At 41.8% G+C, this 23,080-nt stretch overlaps 1 protein-coding gene across 1 annotated transcript in view; it reads left to right on the top strand.

Annotated features, from left to right (window-relative positions):
- CD36 (CD36 molecule) overlaps window positions 1-23,080 on the top strand; it is a 47,164-nt gene that overhangs the window by 6,870 nt on the left and 17,214 nt on the right. Inside the window, exons 3-7 of the mRNA XM_044277163.1 lie at window positions 2,979-3,123; window positions 6,851-7,024; window positions 15,542-15,633; window positions 17,822-17,871; window positions 22,477-22,546. Of these exons, the coding sequence (XP_044133098.1) occupies window positions 2,979-3,123; window positions 6,851-7,024; window positions 15,542-15,633; window positions 17,822-17,871; window positions 22,477-22,546 (531 nt within the window). The remainder of the gene's footprint in view (window positions 1-2,978; window positions 3,124-6,850; window positions 7,025-15,541; window positions 15,634-17,821; window positions 17,872-22,476; window positions 22,547-23,080) is intronic.

Here is a 23,080-nt window from a genome sequence, read left to right as displayed (position 1 = left end):
AAAGACATACTTGGAAAACATTAAATACAGCGCTACAGTACATAGAGTCATACAGCGCCACATACCTCTTATATCCAGTGACTTCTCTTCTCTGATGTAGATATTCTCTTTCCTCTTCTTCTCCTGCTAGACCAGACCACCATGGTGACTTCTTTCAGCCGCGCCTAGTCTCTGCAGTTTAACAGACAGACATCATACTTTCCTACTTTTCCATCATCCTCCCACCTTCTCAATACCCCATCCTGCCGCCCCCAATACTGTATCCACAGTGCTCCCCAATATTTTCCTACAGAAACAGTCCCCCTGAAAATACTGGTACCACACAGATGTACAAAAACACCCCTTTGGATTGTGCGCTGGTAATAAAAAAAAATTCCCTTCAGATCAGACCCCCATATAAAACCCTAAATCAGATCCCCCAATCTCAGACCAAACTTCCCATATAAGACTCCAGTTTTAAACCTCAGATAAGACCTCCATTAGACCTCCATGTAAGATCCCGACCCAATATCAGACCTCAGATAAGACCCTCGATATAAGACCTCCAGACTCACATATCAGACCCCCATTAGACCTCAAGACCCCCCAGTCAGACCTCCAAACCCCAATCAGACCCCCATTAGACCTCCAGACCCCCATTCAGACCTCCAAACCCCAATCAGACCCCCATTAGACCTCCAGACTCCCCAGTCAGACCTCAAAACCCCCCAATCAGACTCCCATTAGACCTCTAAACCCCCCAGCCAGAACTCCAGACCCCTATTAGACCTCCAGACCTCCAATCAGACCCCCATTAGACAATCAGACCCCCATTAGACCTCCAGACCCCCAATCACACCCCCAGACCCCAAACAGACCCCCATTAAACCTCCAGACCCCCAATCAGACCTCCAGATTCCCCAGTCAGACCTCTTGGCCCCCCCAGTCAGACCACTCCAGACCCACCATAGACCACTCCAGACCCCCATTAGACCTCCATATCAGACCTCATATCAGACTGTAAAATAATAGTCACTTAACTCTGAGCTCTCCTGTCGCCACTCTCCCTGTCCTGGCTGTCTTCTCTTCTCAGGGCCCGTGCTGCAGTCACCTGACCTCCTGCAGCGTCAGGTCAGAGTGCGCTCTGTACGTCCTGACGCTGCAGGCAGCCAGGACAAAGCAGCTCCGACCCTGAGATGAGCAAGCAGAAGGAGAGGTAAGTACTGGACAGCACTCACAAGGCTTTTTTATAGAAGCGCTTACTAGTATTCCCTTTATAAGATGCATTGCATCTTATAAAGGGAAAAGCAATGAGCGCTTTCATCTGTATTGATGAAAGTGCTCATTGCTTCTCAGGGGCGGACACAGACAGCAGAGGGCCCCTGTGCAAAGATGTGCCTGCCCCCCCCCCCCCCCCCCCAAGGCAAATTCGCAACCTAACCTATTTCTTCCTAACATTACTTATAGCAATACAAAACATACAGGGTAAGGCTACTTTCACACCTTCGGCACTACGCTCCGGCAACCTGATCCGGCAAAAAATGCAAGGAATCGGCCGGACACAAACAGCAGCAGGCAGCGGTTTGTGTCCCGCTGATTCTCTGCATTTTTGCCAGATTGTGGCCGGATCTCTGCTGTAACCCATTATAGTCAATGTGGCCGGCGGGCATTCTGTCTACATCCAACAGTGCTGGATTCAGTGAATTCCAGCATGCTGTTCTCTGCTAGTGATGAGTGGCAGGACCCATATTTGAATTTGAAATATTTTGCGAATTTGTGGTAGAATATTCGTCACATATTCGCAAATATTCGTATTCGAGATTATTTTGCGATTGTGAAAAATCTGCAATGTAAAATTCGCGTAATGCGAAGTGGGTCAAAACGAATATATAACACTATAGAATATAGTGCTATGTATTAGTTTTTTAGAATATTCGTCAATGGCAAATATTTTGTGTTATATATTCATTTTTAGAATATTTGTTCTTTTTTCAATCTGAAAATACGATTCCTTCCTGCTTCTTGCTTGTGGGACAATTAGCTATTGGTCCACAAGCAACCTAATCAGGAGGGAATCATGAATTAGGAAGGGAAAAAAATTAAGAATATTCTAAAAAACAAATATATAGCACTATATTGAATATAGTGCTATATATTTGCTACATCGAATATTCATCCTTTTCTAACATCTGAAAACATTCCTCCCTGCTTAAGTTGCTTGTGGGCCAATAACTCATTGGCCCACAAGCAAGAAGCAGGGAGGAATCATGTTTTCAGATGTTAAAAAATTACAAATATTCGATATAGCGAATATATATATAGCGCTATATTCAAAATATTCGCAAATTCTCGAAGTTGCGATATTCAAGATAAATATTCGTAATTTGAATATTCGCTCTCAACTCTATTCTTTTCTGGAACAGCCTGCCAGAATTATTATTATAAATCATAATGATGTGCTATCCTGTCAGAGGAGGGGAGGCCAGAACAGGACCTCACACTGACACATGCTGCGAGTCCCTCACATTGAACTTGCTTGTGTGTGAGCAGCTAGAAATAGTGACTTTTGCTTTTGAGGACAGTCCTAGGCACAGCTGTTCATTACATGAATAGTCCATTGATTTCAATGGTAACTCTTTTATTTTCAGTTCAGTGGCATTACATATAAATTAAATAGTAGCTACTAGGTCTCCCCCGCCCCCATTATTTTAGCTGGATGCTGAGGTATAGGACATCTTTTCACGAGTCACCGTTTTTACATATGGTTATAGGTTATACCCAGAAGATAGCTTAGTTATTCTGACCACTACTGCTATGTTAGCCGTGGGTGCCATTTTGATTCCTTTTCTAAAGTTTTACTCCATAATTCAGACAAATTGAGAGCCATAGTCTTATTGATTGCACTTAGCAACTCCAAATATTTCTGCTGTTTTTATGAACATGCCATTTTACATGCTACCTCATTTCTTTTCATCTTCGTTTTCATTTTTTCTTCAAAGGGTCCGTCACTTACCAAAGACTAATGTGACACAGAACAATAACAGCACAGTGACTTATTATCTGCCAAATAACGCCATATTTCAGAGACATATGTCTATTGGATCTGATGACGATAAATATACAGTTCTAAATCTTGGCGTTGCTGTAAGTAAGCAGTTTCCTTTAAGATCATCACATACTGTGAATGTCATTGGTCTGGAGATAACCTACCTTCCAATTCTAAACAAATCTTTGCACTTATCCTCAGTTTCAGTGATTCGGATGGCATCAAATAATGCCTTTTAGAAATTTAAAAATATGTCTTTGGAAGAGGCTTGAGCAAGCTTTAGGGAGAGCTGTGGTGGAACATCGCAAACTGAAGTCTTTATGGTAGCAGAAGTGAATGGGAGTCAGATCTGTACATTCTACAGGAGGTAATAGGGGACAGCCACCTCTACCAGAGACCACTGATTGGCATTCAGAGCCTTATCTGTGTGTATAGTGTCGCTACAGATTTTGTTGCAAAAACGTCCACGACTGAAAATCAGTTCCATTCATTTGAATGGGGCGGCAAGCACAAGGATTTCGCCAAGCCGCAGTCGGATGAATGGATCTGATTTTTTGTCACAGAAATTTCTGCAACAAAATCCACAGCGTGTGAAGGTGATGCTTCTCATGCTTTGCTTGGATGTACAGCAAAACTGATAAGTGGCATACAGAGAACAGGAAATATCGGTCCTTTCACACAGTGTTTATCTTATGAGTCCTGGCTCATTTAGCAAAAAAAGCCAAAAGAGTATTCTTGGGCCTATGTTGAACCAGTATAGGGTGCTGTTTATACTGGAAGTAATAGAGCAGCAGACTGTGCTATTCTGTACAAAGACATCTAGTTTTAAAAAATTTATACCACACAGTATACGTTTTAACATGGGCACCTATGAGTGGGGTGAACCTGTGAGCAGTGGGGTGCAAGGCAGCGCTCCCTCGTTGCACCAGCAATGATTACAATGGTATGACAGTGTAGATAGGAGATGCAAGAAAATAAGGGGCTGGTTTTAACAGGTTTTTAACACTCAGAAAAGCTGCCCTTTCTCTGCATGCAAAGCCTGCCAGGGTATGTAAGGCAGTCTGTCAGTAAGATTGAGATGGAACCAAAGTTCATGAGAGAAACAGGGGAAGGTTTTTGAGGCTGGACAGGAACTGTTGGTACTGTGTGGAAGGAGGAGAGTCTGCCATGTGCCATGAGCAGAGTGATGACAGAAACAGAAGTGTCTACACGTTATGGTGGGAGAAGCTGAAGACCAAGTATGAACTGCTGAAATCAGAGAACAAGGGCTGCATAGAATCCTGGAAGTTGCAGCCCAGAACTAGAGCTTGAGATGTACGCCAGCACCAGATCCGAGGCAAACAGATAGTCAATAGGGAATTCATAGAGAACCACTTGAGGGCCAGCGTTCATAGTGACACGTGTGTGCAGACAACAGCTGGCGAGCGGAGCTTCTCTCTGGGGCAGGAAGTGAACACAGTATAATGAATGTAACCAAGTGCCATTTTCATCCACCAAAAGTTAGTTATTCAGATATCTCACAAGCAAGTTCTCGTTCCCAGTTGCTATTTAAAGGGATATTGTTTGGAGCTAAACCCTGAGAGACCACATGTGAGAGAAGGGGACACCCCTCACACAGGCGCGTGGCTGAAGACAGGGTTGACCTAGAATTGTCTGCCGAATTTAGCTTTCTGCTGTTCTGCTGTCTTATCTGAAAGCATTATCCGCTCCAATTCTTCTGCATATGACCTGCACCTTACAAGTCCACTGTACTTTACTGCACATAACACACAGGCACTGGCAAAAGTAAGTTTAGTCTCTCCAGGTTACATACGCAGATTTCCCAAGGCTGTTTATGGGGATATAGGTCGTACAATACATGTCTCTCTTAGTCGGCTCCCAACTAATTCAAGCAACATCCCAATTCAACAAGGGGTGCAATTTCTTTCTCAATACCTCTGCAATGCTCAACTGCAGGGTGCAGTCCTTCAATGGATAGCCAGTCTGTCTCAGTAGTGTGGCTCCAGAAACAATATAACTCAAACCATGTGCAGTGAAGTCTATAGCCATAAACGTGCAATACCTTTCACTGCCTTTCTTGCCATTACACTTTTCCAAAATTCAATGCTTCTTTCTCTCTGAGGCTGACATAGGTTTCTCGCACATCTCTCGTATCTCTTAGCTTGCGAAGCTAGTGTTACCCTCCCTGATGCTTCTCTCTCAGACATCAGCAACACAAACTAGCAGCTCATACTCCGGTTGCTAGCTGCACACTAGCTGCACTATAGCTTCTAACTCAGAGGGCTAGGCCAGCCCACACCTAGCAACTGAGTCCAGGGCAAGAAAAATTAACTATTTCTCTTATACACAGCCTAAGGAACATAATATACACAGTAAAGTCACATTAACCTTATTAAGCAGTGAACCACATTACAGTATTTTTAAGGAGTGAACCATTTGACAGTACAGCATTAACCCCTTTAGCAGTGAACCACCGGGTCACTGCACATACACAGTGAGAAAAGAGCCTAGTTGGGACTGCACTAGTGTATAATAAAAGTTTGTCCATTAAGGGAATGGAGATCTCGTCCCTATTCAACATAATAAGAAAATAATTAATGCTAAATGTTTTTCCTTTTTAAAATATCACCTGTCATATTTCAGTTGTCTAATACAATGGCCTGCATTTACTAATGTGAGTTCACCTATATTCTGGCATAAATTGTTTCAAAATGTGATGCAATTTGGCAAACCTAGGTTCAGAGAAATTATATTATGTGTCTTATATGCCAGAATTTTACCGTAAAATTCTGTCTAAATCTTGGCATGTACAAATAGTTGTTGATTTACACAAAAGTGTCAAGCCATGCACCGGATTATCATCTTGTATGATCCATTGTGATCGTAGGCATAAACAGTGAGGAACATTTATTAAGACCAACGTTTTAACGTTTTTCCACACCACCAGAAGATGCGCAAAATTTATGTAGAGGCGCAATCCGCTCATAGATTTGGTGGACCCTCCTGCTGGCCGTGTGTAAAATCTAGGGCAGCCTCCTGTCACAGATTTCTATCTTTATATACTGCAGAAAATTGGCGTGAATAAAGATAAATGTGGCATGCAGCCCCCACGCCATTACTGACAAAATCTGCAACATTATTACGCCACAACAGTAGTGTAAATGTAATAGTAAATGTTCACCAGTGTCTAAGTTTACCACATCTACAGGTTTAGTAGATCTACTCCAACTTAATTAAAACCTCTATTTTGAATACATTAGAAAGGTAGCCGAGATGTTATTTTAAAATCCTGTTTAAATGTTTAGGACAATGACCATAGTCTGTGTGTCTGGAGTATGAGAGAAAAGTGATGGGCTGGCTATCTATTGTGAATGGGGGTATCCTGACTCTTCCGTGATGGCAGAAAAGCATTGTGCATGTTGAATTTGAACATGCCTAAATCTTTGTTCCCTGGTGGAGATATGCTTTTGGCTTATTCCACTTTCTCCATTGAAAAGGCATACCCAATAAGCCAAGCCGAGTGTGCATGAATGTAGGAGTTGGGAGGAATAGTGAATGGTGTATGGGTCAGGCACATTGGTACTCTTTCATTCAAAGCTTTATCATTGGTATTTAGAAAAAATGTAAAGGTTAAAGAGATTCGCAGACCGAAAATACAGTCATGTGCATGAGACCTAAGTGCGCATAAGTGGCTTATAGAGAAAAACAAATTAGTTTTATCAGATAGTTTTCAAAACTGTCCCCTAATTTAACTAATTGTCTGTGAAATAATTGACAGTTAGTTACCCTGAAACTCATAATGTGAAATAAATGAATGTGTTTCAGGCTGCTCCTGCTCTGCTTCCAAATATTTTACTGGGATTGGTGGATACTGCAGTTAAACGATCAAATTCTTCATTGTTTCAAATAAGAAGTGTCCATGAGGTCCTGTGGGGCTACAAAGATCCCTTCTTGGAACAATTACCAATAGCAGAAAAAACAACTGGCGTATTCTACCCGGTATGTATGAGCTAATGATATAACCCTGTCAAAATACATATATATAGGAAAAGTTGGCGGCACCGAACAAATAAACTTAGGGCGGGTACTATGTCCTAGGGCATGTGCTCAATGCCAAAATATAAAAAACAAAGATCGGACAGCACTCCAAGAATAACAACATTTTTATTCACCCATATGGCAAAAAAGAAGAGACGTTTCGGCTCAACAATAGAGCCTTTCTCAAGCAAAGAGAAAGGCTCTATTGTTGAGTCGAAACAATGCTTCTTTTTTGCCATATGGGTAAAAAAAAAATGTTATTTTTGGAGTGCTGTCTGATCTTTGTTTATATATATATATATATATATATATATATACACATAGTATAATAATTCCGGCAGCACTCGCCTTTAGAGTTTATCCGGTGCACGCGTCTCACCCTTGACATCAGGCATGTATATCAATGAAAAATCGCAGCACTCCTCTTGTTAAAAAACGCATATATATATATATATATATATATATATATATATATATATATATAAGAACAGAGAATTCCACAGCACATCCAAATAGTAAAAAGTAAAAAAAGCGACTTTATTCACCAAACACGCGACGTTTCGATCCACTCAATGGGATCTTTCTCAAGCAGTGAGATCCCATTGAGCGGATCGAAACGTCGCGTGTTTGGTGAATAAAGTCGCTTTTTTTACTTTTTACTATTTGGATGTGCTGTGGAATTCTCTGTTCTTATACTTTTGGAGGTGTATCGCCTCCTCAGCCGCTGACACTCCGACCGTACCGTCCAGACAGCTGTGCTGCCCACACCCTTCTACCTGTGTTTTATATATATATATATATATATATATATATATACATATATATATATATATATATATTAAGACCATATACTCCTGTGGCATAATTGCTGTCGATTTGAGAAGCAGACTCTACATTGCAAATTTGCAGCAATTTATAGTATAAGAGTTGTAGATGTGGTTTTCAAAACCCCATCCACATGTAGTGATAAAAATCTAATTTGCAGCATGCTCATTATCTCTCTATAAAACTTCACATTTCCCCATGTATAGAATGAAATCTGTTCAAATGTATTTTTAATTGCTGGGTTTGTCAAGAGATACTTGGTAGAAAATTTTTACTGCAACCTGAACCTACTCTAAGGCTGGTTTTAGACAAGCATGACACATTTCCTGAACCGACTGAGACTTAGCTGACCAAGTTCACTGCATCCCAGGTTTACTGTCCAATGCTCAACTGAGTAAGGCACAGTGGCCCCCTGGTCAGGCTGAAACTCATAGCACCATTGATCAATATGAAACAGTGAGTTCAGGTCAGCCAAGCTGCAGTAAGTCCAGGAGAAGCATAAAATAGAGCATAGTGGACTGTGATAGTTGACTGGTCTGTCATGTTACCTCACCTTTACAGATGAGCAATAGTGAACTTCATTTGTCATAGTACTCAAATGAAAAGCATACATCTGCTCACTGTAAATCTATTTTGAAATCTGAAATGTATGTACATTCCAAAAAATATTTGTCTTATGGCCATGTCCACACATGGTAGAACTGCTATAAATTGGCAGAATTTCAGATTCAGATTTTCAAAACCACAACTGCACATAATGGAAAAATGACATCCAGAAAAGTGAGCATGCTGCACATTTTTATAAATGTTGTATATTTTGGAATAAGAGATTACACAACCGATCAGCCATAACACTAAAATCAGTAAAACATTCATTATCTTGTAGTCTGAGTGACTTTGACTAGAGCCAAATTCCAACATTTAGACAAATGGGTCAGAGCATTTCCTAAATAGCAGGTCATTTGGTATATTTCTGATAGAACCTACCAAAGGGGTCCAAGGAAGGAAATCTAGCGAAATGATGAGGAGGGTAACGGCCCATCTAGATTAATGTGCTGACATGAAAAAAAGATGGCACCAGACTGCAGAATGAGAAGAAGGAAAGTCAGGCTACATGTGCAGTGGTGGGGTTTGGGGTGGCCCCAACGCTATGCTGGGTCCACCGGACATCATTGAGGTGTCATCACGTGTTGCTTCTCTCCAGAAGGGATGGTAAGGCATGGTGTATCCCAATGGGAAATAAGTCCAAAGAGTCAGGATCTGCAGTAAATTAGTATGATTCTTTAATGGAGGAATTGAGGTGCAAACAATGCAGGCTAGGCATAGGGCTGGCTTCTCCAGTCTCCTCACTGACATAAGAAGGGTTTGATACTGAGAAAAGGCTTGAGCTAACTGTCCCTCTCTCTCTCTCTCTCTCTCAGAAGGCTAGTACCGTGGCCAAAGGCTGGAGGCCCATGGTCTGTGGCAGAGTACCCTCATCTCAGCATATTCTTCTTCTGGTCACTCAAGTAGTCTGGCAGAGTCTGCTCTTTTAAGAACTAGTCCCTACCTGCAGAACACTAGGGGCTCTGACTGCTCTCCTTATATACCTTTTCTGTCTAAACTACAACCTTCTACTGGGAGGGGTGGAGTGGAGAAACTCAGCACAAACAAATACAATGTTACAACTCCCGTCTCTCATAGACTTGATTACAGCTTCAATGATACTCAATGGCAATGACACAGCAGTTTTTTCCAGACAAACACGGTTTTGAGACATAATAAAAGAGCTAAACCAGACATTCAAAATGTCAGTCTGTCTGGTTTTGGTGGCAAACAAGTCTGGCTTTTTCCCTCCAAAACATTCTCTTATTTAACCCCTTAGTGACCACCCATATGAATTTTTTCCGATGGTCACTAAGGGGCCTTAGGCTGGACCACTGCTTTTTTACAGCTGCCCAGTCTCCCGTGCAGTGGAGAGCAGGGACCCGGCTCTCACATGAGAGCTGCGGCCCTGCTCTAACAGCCTAGACTGGCAGGAGTGCCGATCCGGGCTAACACTTTACATGCTGCAGGCAATGGCGCCCGGCCCATGTAAAGTGCTGACAGAGGGAGCGGATTCCCTCTGTCTCCGATCGTCACCCCGCAAATGCGATCACGGGGTGCCGATGTGTGTGAAGGCTGCCTGGGTTCTGATGTAGGCCCTAGACCAGCCTTGAGTACTTTTCCAGCAGGCTGCGCCTACTATGGATAGTGCATTGCATTTTAAGAGCAATCAAAAAGCTGTCTGTTATAATCCCCTTGTGGGACTATTAAGTGGTAAAAAAAGTTAAAAGAAAACTCATTTATTCAATTAAAAAAATCACAAAAATACGCTTTTCAATGAAGATAATAGCAAAAAAAATCTTCCCCATATGTTTGGTATTGCCGGGTCCGTAACGTCCCGAACTACATAAATATCATGTAAATTATCCCCTATGGTGAACGCCGTAAAAATTTATTTTAAAAAAAGACAGAAATGCTAATTTATTCTTAGTTGCCTTCAAAAAAACAGAATAACAAGCAATCAATAAGTGCCATTTACTCCAAAGTGATGCCAATGAGAAAATTCAAGTCGTCCCCCAAAAATCAAGCTCTCACACAACTCTGTATAAAGAAAAATAAAAAAGTTGTGGGTCTTGGGAAGTGGCAATGCAAAATAATTTTTTTCTTTAAAAAAAAAAGAGTTTTATTGTAAAAAAAGCTATATGTATTTGGTATCACTGTAATCGTACGGACCCAGAGAATAAAGATAGTATGTTATTTATACCAAAAAATGAGCGCCGTAAAATTTATAACGTAAAAACGCAGTGGCAGTATTGCTGTTTTTCCCATCTCCCTTCCAGAAAGAGTTAATAAAAGTTAATCAGAAAGTTATGTGTACCCCAAAATGGTGCCATTAAAAACTACAATTTGTCCTGCAAAAAACAAGCCCTGATAAAGCTATATAGATGGAAAAATAAAAAAGTTATAGCTCTTGGAACGCAACAATGAAAAAAGGAAGAAAAACGCTTGGTCATTAAGGCCCAAAACACTAAGGCATCGTTCACACTTCAGTGTTTGGTCAGTGATTTCCATCAGTGATTTGTGAGCCAAAACCAGAAGTGGAGCCTCCACAGACATGAGGTAGAAGGGAAAGATCTGCTCCTGTTCTGTGTTTAGCGTTGCACCTGGTTTTGGCTCACAAATCACTAATGGAAATCACTGACCAAACACTGAAGTGTGAACGAGGCCTAAGAGATTAAGCCTTACCCAAAACTCTATCAGTATTCAATAACCTTTTCCACAGTGCTATGCAAACACAGTGCAAATTAATAGGATACATATCACAACATACATATAAAATTCAGTTAAACAGGATTAAAGAGTATAAGTCAGTGCAAATTAACCCTTTAAAGTGAAATAAAGTAAAGAGTTGATGACTTTGCATAGGGGAAACAGGGGCAAATGTCCACAAATGTCCACACTTCAAAGTATCCCTGCTCCTGGGCACCACACATACTTACATAGTAAATGAGGTTGAAAAAAGACAGTCCATCAAGTTCAACCAAGCGATAGGTGGGGACGTGAATCCCAGAAGGAAGTGAGACTCAGATTTCTACATGTTTTATAAGCATTAGGCTACATGCACATGACCGTGTGCCCCCCGTGGCCGTATTGCGGACCGCATGCAGCGGGTGCACAATACACGGGCACCGGCTGTGTGCATTTCGCATCACGGATCGTGGACCCATTCACTTGAATGGGTCTGCAATCACGGAGATGCGGAACGGAGGCACTGATCGGAACCCCAGTTCCGTGGTGCTTCCGTGGTGTTTCTGGTCGTGCCTCCACACCGCAGAGAAGTAGCACATGCACTACTTTTTTACGGTTCGGACAGTCAGATGTGGATCGCGGACCCCATTCAAGTCCAATGGGTCTGCGATCCGCATGCGGCTGCCCCACGGTCTGTGCCCGTGCATTGCGGACTGCAATTTGTGGTCCGCAGCACGGGCACTGAGCCCTAATGTTCGTGTGCATGTAGCCTAAAACTGTCCACTGTTCCTGCTGTGACCACGTCCTGAGGAAGTCTATTCCACAGATTCACAGCTCTTACAGTAAAGAAGCTTTGACGCTTCTGGAGACTGAACTTTTTCTTCCCCAGTCGGAGGCAGTGCCTCCTTGTCTTTTGAGGGTATTTAACATGGAACAGCTTTTCACCGTATTTTTTGTATGGCACATTTATATATTTGTATAGGGTAATCATGTCCCCCCTTAGACGTCTCTTTTTAAGACTAAATAAATGTAATTATTTTAATCTTTCTCCATAACGAAGACCCTCCATGCCCCTTATCATTTTAGTCGCTCTCCTCTGTACTTTTTCCAGCTGCAGCGCATCCTTTCTATGAGTGGTGCCCAGAACTGGACTGCATATTCCAGATGAGGCCGCACCAGCACTTTGTAAAGTGGTAATATTACATCCCTGCCTCGCGAGTCCATGCCTCATTTAATGCATGACAATATTCTGGTGGCCTTAGAAGCAGCTGATTGACATTGTATGCTGTTATTTAATCTACCATCTATAAGGACACCCAAATCCTTCTCTACAAGTGACTCCCCCAGTGTTGCATCCCCTAGGACATATGATCCACGAAGATTATTACTACCAAGATGCATAACTTTACATTTATCCACATTGGACCTCATTTGCCAAGTTGATGCCCAATCACTCAGTGTTTAAGTTAGCTTGTAGCTTATGGACATCTTCCATAGACCGCACAGTATTAAATAGCTTAGTGTCATCTGCAAAGATAGAAATGGTGCAATTAATCCCGTCTTCAATATCATTAATAAATAAATAGGGCCCTTGCATTAATGTTACTTTGGGATGCAGTATCTGCCCAAACATTTTTGCAGATCTTTTCATGGAAATGGGACTCCCTGGTGGCAGGGTCCTTCTTCAGCAGGATAACATGTCCTGCCATAAAGAAAAAATTGTTAAGGAAAGGTTTTAGGAAAATAATAAAAAGTAATGATAAAAGTCCCCAGGTCTAAGTCCATTAGTACATCCGTGGGATGTGTTAGAAACCCAAGTCCTATCCATGGAAGCCCCTTACAACATACAAGATTTAAAGGTATTGCTGCTAATGTCTTGGTACCACATATTACTGGACATATTCAGAGATTTTGTGTAGTCAAAAGCTTAGAACTGTTTTGGCAGCATAAGGGGGGAGGGGGCACAATATTAGGCAAGTAGTCTTAATGTTATGGCTAATCAATGTGGATTATTATGTAATTAACACCATAACATGAAAATAAATGCAATAAAAATAATACATAAAACATGAATACATATTAGTAATTTTAAAAAAGTTATCTGTATCAATTTCTCACAAGTTTCAAGATCTTTGTTTGCAGTCATTTAATAGGAACCTAAATTATTTCCTTCCACTATTAAAGAAAATCTGTCCTGGTCATGAGATGCTTACACAGATGCAGAGCTAGATGAGCACCTGTGAGTCCATCAGAGAATCAGGACAGATTTGTATCAACTACCAGTAAGGCCCCTTTCACACGGGCGAGTTTTCCGTGTGGGTGCGATGTGTGCGGTGAACGTATTGCACCCGCACTGAATCCTGACCCATTCATTTCTATGGGGCTGTGCACATGAGCGGTGATTTTCACGCATCACTTATGCGTTGAGTGAAAATCGCAGCATGCTCTATATTGTCCGATTTTCATGCGACGCAGTCCCCATAGAAGTGAATGGGAAGCGTGAAAATCGCATAGCATCCGCAAGCAAGTACGGATGCGGTGCGATTTTCACGCACGGTTGATAGGAGACAATCGGGATGGAGACCCGATCATTATTATTTTCCCTTATAACATGGTTATAAGGGAAAATAATAGCATTCTGAATACAGAATGCATAGTAAAACAGCGCTAGAGGGGTTAAAAAAAATAAAATAAAAATTTAACTCACCTTAGTCCACTTGATCGCGAAGCCGGCATCTCCTTGTGTCTCCTCTGCTGAACAGGACCTGGGGTGAGCTGCTGCATTAAATAGAGGTTAAGGACCTTTGATGACATCACTCCGGTCATCACATGGTCTTTTACCATGGTGAATCACCATGGTAAAAGATCATGTGACGTACCATGTGATGACCGGAGTGACGTCATCAAAGGTCCTTAACCTCTATTTAATGCAGCAGCTCACCCCAGGTCCTGTTCATCAGCAGAGGAGACACAAAGAGATGCCGGCTTCGCGATCAAGTGGATTAAGGTGAGTTAAATTTTTTTTTTTTTTTTTTTAACCCCCTCCAGCGCTATTGTACTATGCATTCTGTATTCAGAATGCTATTATTTTCCCTTATAACCATGTTATAAGGGAAAATAATACAATCTTCAGAACATCAATCCCAAGCCCGAACTTCTGTGAACCAAACATGCACGATTTTTCTCACGCGAGTGCAACACATGACAATGTTTTGCACTCGCGCAGAAAAATCGTGCATTTTCCCGCAACGCACCCGCCTCTTATCCGGGCAAAAAAACTGACGCCCGTGTGAAAGAGGCCTAAAAGGCTCCTTTCACAGAAGTGATTTGTCCGCGCGGGTGCAATGTAAGACGTGAACACATCGCACCCACACTGAATCCTGACCCATTCATTTCAATGGTTCTGTGTACATGAGCGTTTTTTTTCACACACCAGTTCTGCTTTGCGTGAAAAACTTAGCATGTTCTGTAATTCTGCGTTTTTCACACAGCCCTGGCCCCATAGAAGTGAATGGGGCTGCGTGAAAAACACATTGCATCCGGAAGCAAGTGCGGGTGCGATGCATTTTTCACTGATGGTTGATAAGAGATGTTGTTTGTAAACCTTTAGTTTTTTATCACGCGCGTGAAAAACGCATCAAAACGCATTGCACTCGCGTGGAAAAAACTGAACAGACAAAACTGACTGAACTTGCTTGCAAAATGGTGCGAGTTTCACTGAACGCATCCTAAATGCATCCGGACCTAATCCGTCACGCTCGTGTGAAAGAGGACAAAGAATTAAGGTTCCTTCAACCAGATATCTCGCAAAAAAAATAAAAATAAAATATTGTTTAAAAAAGTTTATTGGAAAATTTCATAGGTTCTAGTTGCACAAAGAATACATTTTTGTCACTGAAGATAGACTGGGCCTTGCAACAACATTGGCTCAGATTTACTAATGTTTCTATTCCCGCAATCTGTCTATAGGGTGCTGCAAATTAGCGCAATTAGTGTTTTTACAACCCTTTCCGTCCCAAAAAAGGATGAGGGCTTGGGTGGCCTAAGATACACCAATTTTGTATTGGTGTGCATCACAATTCTGGAGTCACCCAGTTGGTGTAGAGTCAGAAAAAGGTGCCTATCCCTGCACCATATGTATCATCCAGCATGAGTCACTGCGATAAGTCTGGTGCAGGTCTAGACAGTCTATGTTTACATAATCCATAAGATTAGTAAATCTAACCCAATGTTTTTTATTCCTTTTAAGATCATTCTAAAGTTGGCAAACATCTATCGTCTTTAGCTAGCAGATCATCAAGTATTTATGTGTTTGGCATTCACCCAGAAATATGAAATGCATAACAGTAATGGAATATAAATCTATTTCTCTATATCCAGTACAACGGAACTTATGACGGCCCATATGTCGTGTTTAATGGAAAGGATGACATCAGTAAAGTTAACAAAATTACCAAATACAAAGGAGAAAGGTATTTTGACTGATTTATTGTTCTAATATTAAATATAGAGTCTACTCATATACAGCTTGTTAGTCCTGATTTACAGAAAAATATGTAGTTAAGTATATGCGAAGAGGTATCTCCCAAGAGAGAGAATCATCTCACTAGCGCCACCTATTAGAAGTGGCTCCCTATGATCCGACTTTCCTAAAAGTCTTGGGATTTGACAAGAGAATATAGCCAAGCCAGATATCCATCTTTATTCCCTTGTCAAATCCCAAGCCTTGTTGGAAAGTCGGATCTTGACTCATAGGGAGCCCTTTCCAATAGGTAGCGCTTACAAGATGGTTCTCTTGGGAGATGCCTCTTTCCATATACATTTCCCATGGGGCATTGCTATGATATGGAGTACTCCCACTATGTCTCCATCCAGGACTGGTCTCTTCAAGAAGGTTCAACACCATGTCTAAGGCTACTTTCACACTAGCGTTTTTGCTGGATCCTGCACGGTTCAGCTAAAACGCTTCTGTTACTGATAATACAACCATCTGTATCCGTTATGAACGGATCCGGTTGTGTTATCTTTAACATTGCCAAGGCGGATCAGTCATGAACTCAATTGAAAGTCAATGGAGGACGGATCAGTTTTCGATTGTGGCAGAGAAAACTCATCCGTCCCCATTGACTTGCATTGGGGGTCATGCCGGATCCGCCTTGCTCCGCATCCCAGGACGGAAAGCAAACTACAACATGTTGCAGTTTGCTCTCTGGTAATGGGAGCGCAACCAAATGGAACAGAATGTATTTTGGAGCACTCCGTTCTGTTCAGTTACGTTTTATCCCCATTGACAATGAATGGGGACAAAAGGGAAGTGTTTTTTTTCCAGCATTGAGCCCCTATGACGGATCTCAATACCGTGAAAACCAAAACGCTAGTGTGAAAGTAGCCTAAGCCTAGTTAAGTATATACAGCGTCTCTAGTACCCAGCTGTGCCTACAAGGTCCATGTCCTAGTGACCCGTAGAATATTCAGTAGTATTAAGTGTCTGCATATCTTTATCTCATGGTTATAATATGAATGTATTGTACCACTAGTTGTTCAATTCCTGGATTATCATGTTTCAGTATATTCAATGACCACTTACTTGTAACTAGTAACATGAAAATGATGTATACAGTGGGGACCCCAGTGCGTGGGGTCTAGTTCCCATTGTCTTGTATGCAGGGAACATTCCCGATAACCCTAGGATACATTTTACCAGCCGGTATCTTGCTCTTGCCTGCTCAATTCATATTCAATGTCCTAAGTAACACTACCTATTGTCACATGGAAAAATCTACAAAGAGTACCAGACCGAGTTTGTATACTTTATTAATTCATATGATAAAAACAGTTAAAAAGAGGATTTGCAAAAAAATGCAACATCCTTGAGGAACACAGATAGGACTGGCAAAATTAGCTGTATGCATATATGTAAACAAGAGATTCAACTATGCAAATAAAAGGCTAATCATAAAGTGAAAAGTGCCAAGAAAATCACAAGCCTAATACAATGATCTGCAGGTGTAGGCGCCATCTTGGAATGTGGGACGCAGTATTGGCAATGGCTCTCTTTTGAACTATATTTGATTTTGTATAACCACCTGCAGATCATTGTATTAGGCTTGTGATTTTCTTTGCACTTTATGATTCGTCTTTTATCTGCATAGTTGAATCTCTTTTTTTTACATACATGTATGCAGCTAAGTCCTGTCTGTGTCTTTCTTCTTCCAATGATGTCACATTTTTTGCCACAAAGGGCATTATTGTTGTTTTTGGTTTATGTAGGAATCATTCTATTGTCTCATGGATTTATACAATAGCAATGTCAATATTTTATATACTTCAGTTTCTATAAACTGTATTTGTTTCAGGTCAGTAGTTTTGCTGCAATATATTATCTGTACTTATATTACAGGGGTTGTTCAGGAACAGAAAAACATGGCTGGTTTCTTCCAAAAACAGCTCCACCCCTGTCCATAGGTTGGGTATAGCAGCTCTGCCCCCATTGACTTCAACATAGCCAAAATGCAATACCAGACCATGGACAGGGGTGGTCTTGTTTTTGGAAGAAAGCAGCCATGTTTTCTAAACCAGGACAACCCCTTTAGAGTGTTTGTCTTTTGTAAAGAGTGACCTAAGGCTATCTCACTGATCCAAAACTGAAACTTTTTTCAGCACCCTCTCTTATTGGAAAGATGACTACTGTGATATGATAAATGGTACAGGTATGTATCACATTTAAAGCAGACTTTTGAAACCTAGGTTCAATTACAAAACAACATATGACTTACAAAACAGATGCAGTAAGACATGTAGCATAATTGAAGCCCTGAGTGATGCCCCCTTGTACTCCAAATGAGGTCTTCCTAGCTGTATCAAATGACATACAAATGACATCCCTTCCTATGTTAGTCACCATAGCCTAGATTCCTAACAGAACTAATTGTTGTGGCCACAGGCATGCATTTATGTGGGAGGACAATAGGGCACCAAGTTCAGCATTGGACTGAAGCTCCTGAGGGCCCACCCTCTGTGTACACAGGACATGTGCCCATTATTAATATGGTTTAATAGTATATCTGTTTCTGAGACAGGCAGACAGCAATGTTGTTTTCTTAATAAAATGTTGGGTTGCCCCTTTTGCTACTGTGCCCCTCTAGTTGCAGAGGCTGAATATATGGATGTCCATCTGAGATCTGTTTTTTGGTTAGAATGCCAGCTCTAGTTTCTGCTAGATCTTAAGGACTCTGTTTTATTACCATTTAATTACTGTGTGAGCTGGTGCCCACTGGAACAACCTCTGGTACTCTGCTGGGCCAGTCCAAGCCTTCCCTCTGTGAATACAGAGGCAGTTACTGAAAGACAGTTTGCCCTGTGATCAGTTGGGAGGACGATCTCTTGAAGTAAGGGGAAGAATGTAGAGGCAGAAAAAAATGGCAATGTGCGGAGAGACAATACTTTTATTAAATTGGCAAGGTAGTCTGCTAGTAAAGCTCAGAGATTTATTACATAAATGATTGTCTATTAAAAGGGTTGTCCAGCTTCAATCCCAATTTTATCTCAGCCCTGGACAGCACAGTTCCTCATATAAAAAGAGCACTTATCTGCTCCTCACCGTTCCATTCTAACACCAAGGGTCATGTCTAGCTCCTTCTGGTTCCCAGCATGTAAACAGTCTGAAATCTGGTTCCCAGCATGTTCCCAGTCTGAAATCTTACATGCTGGGGATCCAAAGGAGTCAGAATGGACCCATGTTGCTGGAATGGAGCAGTGGAGAGCAGTTGAGTGCCTTTTTAATGTTAGGTATAGCTCGGTCAAGGGCTTAGATAAAATCAGGATTGAAGCCGGACAACTGCTTTAAGAGCATAAGTCATTTTTTGAGAATTCTAGATATTATACCGCTAAAGTTTCCAATATACTGTTAATTTATTAAGTAATTGTATGAACGTGTATTGTAATTCATATAAATGGTAACACAAAAATGTTGTATAAGAAATAGAGTTGAGCGAACACCTGGATGTTCGGGTTCGAGAAGTTCGGCCGAACTTCCCGGAAATGTTCGGGTTCGGGATCCGAACCCGATCCGAACTTCGTCCCGAACCCGAACCCCATTGAAGTCAATGGGGACCCGAACTTTTCGGCACTAAAACGGCTGTAAAACAGCCCAGGAAAGGGCTAGAGGGCTGCAAAAGGCAGCAACATGTAGGTAAATCCCCTGCAAACAAATGTGGATAGGGAAATGAATAAAAATAAAAATTTAATAAATAAAAATTAACCAAAATCAATTGGAGAGAGGTCCCATAGCAGAGAATCTGGCTTCCCGTCACCCACCACTGGAACAGTCCATTCTCAGATATTTAGGCCCCGGCACCCAGGCAGAGGAGAGAGGTCCCGTAACAGAGAATCTGGCTTCATGTCAGCAGAGAATCAGTCTTCATATCATAGCAGAGAATCGGGCTTCACGTCAGCCACCAGTGCAACAGTCCATTGGCATATATTTAGGCCCAGCACACAGGCAGAGGAGAGAGGTCCCGTAACAGACGATCTGGCTTCATGTCAGCAGAGAATTAGTCTGCATGTCATAGCAGAGAATGAGGCTTCACGTCAGCCACCACAGCAACAGTCCATTGGCATATATTTAGGCCCAGCACCCAGGCAGAGGAGAGAGGTCCCGTAACAGAGACTCTGGCTTCATGTCAGCAGAGAATCAGTCTGCATGTCATAGCAGAAAATCAGGCTTCACGTCACCCAGCACTGTAAGAGTCCATTTTCATAAATTTAGGCCCAGCACCCAGGCAGAGGAGAGAGGTCCCTTAACAGACAATCTGGCTTCATGTCAGCAGAGAATCAGTCTTCATATCATAGCAGAGAATCAGGCTTCACGTCACCCACCACTGTAAGAGTCCATTTTCATAAATTTAGGCCCAGCACCCAGGCAGAGGAGAGAGGTCCCGTAACAGACAATCTGGCTTCATGTCAGCAGAGAATCAGTCTTCATGTCATAGCACAGAATCGGGCTTCACGTCACCCACCACTGCAACAGTCCATTGGCATATATTTAGGCCCAGCACACAGGCAGAGGAGAGAGGTCCCGTAACAGAGGATCTGGCTTCATGTCAGCAGAGAATTAGTCTGCATGTCATAGCAGAGAATGAGGCTTCACGTCAGCCACCACTGCAACAGTCCATTGGCATATATTTAGGCCCAGCACACAGGCAGAGGAGAGAGGTCCCGTAACAGAGGATCTGGCTTCATGTCAGCAGAGAATCAGTCTGCATGTCATAGCAGAGAATGAGGCTTCACGTCAGCCACCACTGCAACAGTCCATTGTCATAAATTTAGGCCCAGGCACCCAGGCAGAGGAGAGAGGTCCCGTAACAGAGGATCTGGCTTCATGTCAGCAGAGAATCAGTCTGCATGTCATAGCAGAAAATCAGGCTTCACGTCACCCAGCACTGTAAGAGTCCATCCGGTATGGATTTAGTGACAGAATTAGACTTGGAAATGCACAGTAGCGTGTGTGTGAAGTTATTCTGAATGACCCTATGTGCACCTTGAATATTATATACCCTTTTAGGGATAGATTTCAAATAGCTCTGATATAGCAGGAACCACTAAATTATGAAATTGCTAAATTGGGAATTGTATTTCAACCCAGAACAAAAAATGTGCTTTGACGGACACTAAATAACTTTCCCAGCCACAACAGGACAGCGGTAACGAGAGATTTAGCGGGATATAAATTTGAGGCCTAGTATTTAGGCGCTGGGTGACCGGTATGGATTTACTAACAGAATTAGACTTGGAAATGCACAGTAGCGTGTGTGTGAAGTTATTCTGAATGACCCTATGTGCACCTTGAATATTATATACCCTTTTAGGGATAGATTTCAAATAGCTCTGATATAGCAGAAACCACTAAATTATGAAATTGCTAAATTGGGAATTGTATTTCAACCCTGAACAAAAAATGTGCTTTGACGGACACTAAATAACTTGCCCAGCCACAACAGTACAGCGGTAACGACAGATTTAGTGGGATATAAATTTGAGGCCTAGTATTTAGGCGCTGGGTGACCGGTATGGATTTAGTGACAGAATTAGACTGGGATATGGCCAAAAAATAACCACACTATTGCTGGTTAAATGCACTTGGTGACGGGCGCAGCTTGCCCCTGATGTAGTATATGGCCAAAAAATGAACAGACTATTGCTGGTTAAATGCACTTGGTGTCACAGCTTGACCAACCACACTACTGAGGGTTAAATGCACTTGGTGACGGGCGCAGCTTGCCCCTGATGTAGTATATGGCCAAAAAATGAACAGACTATTGCTGGTTAAATGCACTTGGTGACGGGCGCAGCTTGCCCCTGATTTAGTATATGGCCAAAAAATGAACAGACTATTGCTGGTTAAATGCACTTGGTGTGATAGCTTGACCAACCACACTACTGAGGGTTAAATGCACTTGGTGACGGGCGCAGCTTGCCCCTGATGTAGTATATGGCCAAAAAATAAACAAACTATTGCTGGTTAAATGCACTTGGTGTGACAGCTTCACCCTGATGTAGGCTTTAGCCAAAAAACAACCACACCATTGAGGGTTAAATGCACTTGGTCGCAGCTTGTGCTGGCGCACCACAAGACACAAAATGGCCGCCGATCACCCCAGAAAAATGTGACTGACAAACGGTCTGGGCAGCCTAAAAACAGTGAGCAATTGAGTATCAGCAGCTCAATGACCCACAGCTGCAGATCGATCAATAATCAAGTCCTTTGGAGGAGTTAATCTGCCTAATCTCGCCCTACTGTCGCAGCCGCAACCTCTCCCTACGCTAATCAGAGCAGAGTGACGGGCGGCGCTATGTGACTCCAGCTTAAATAGAGGCTGGGTCACATGGTGCTCTGGCCAATCACAGCCATGCCAATAGTAGGCATGGCTGTGATGGCCTCTTGGGGCAAGTAGTATGACGCTTGTTGATTGGCTGCTTTGCAGCCTTTCAAAAAGCGCCAAGAAAGCGTCACAAAAGCGCCAAGAAAGCGACGAACACCGAACCCGAACCCGGACTTTTACGAAAATGTCCGGGTTCGGGTCCGTGTCACGGACACCCCAAAATTCGGTACGAACCCGAACTATACAGTTCGAGTTCGCTCATCCCTAATAAGAAACCATCAGATTACTTTGATGTGAAGTGTCCTAAATAGAAAGCATACTAAATTGTAGAGTACCAGTTTGATAGCATTTTTTTAAAGCTTCGGGTTTTGAAATAAATTCTCTTCTGTAACTCTCTTGAATCATTAATAATTTTTATATTTTTTTGTGAAACAGATGCAGCTTCATTTCCTCCATTTGTGAACAACAAAGTTCCTCTATATTTCTTTTCATCAGAAATTTGCAGGTAAGAAATGAGATAAATTTTGATATCTTTGAAAGAGGTATTTGACAAAAAAAAAACCCTCTACTGGAGCTGTAACATGCAATGCATTATCTCTGTTACTGGCTGTTGCAGAGTAAATATATTACTATTATGTAGTATTATATAGTAAAACATTGCACTGGGCTCTCCAGTTATAGAGAACTGTTATAGAGAGGCTTTCCATTCTAAATAGGGAGTCAAGCAGGGCTAGTATGTCCATAAGTAGTTAAAGATCAGCTGCATCATATGTGTACATTTGATGTATTCACATAATACTGGTATTATATACGGTACTCCTATATATTACATTACAATTATGTTTCTAGATTGTAACAGCTATTGGTTTTTAACTCCATAACACCTATTTTCCTACAAATGGAAATGGATCAGCTATACACTTTACTTTTCCAGCCGAGGTATCAGGTTGCACATAGTCACGTTACAGCTAAGAATAAGAAGAATCCATCATATGACCTAACTGCAATATAAATAACAGATTTATACAATTCCATTTAA

Source organism: Bufo gargarizans, chromosome 2 (genome assembly GCF_014858855.1).
Source record: "Bufo gargarizans isolate SCDJY-AF-19 chromosome 2, ASM1485885v1, whole genome shotgun sequence".
Taxonomy (NCBI): Eukaryota; Metazoa; Chordata; class Amphibia; order Anura; family Bufonidae; genus Bufo; species Bufo gargarizans.
Note: the sequence above shows the minus strand (reverse complement) of the source record. Positions and strands in the feature narration are given on the sequence as shown.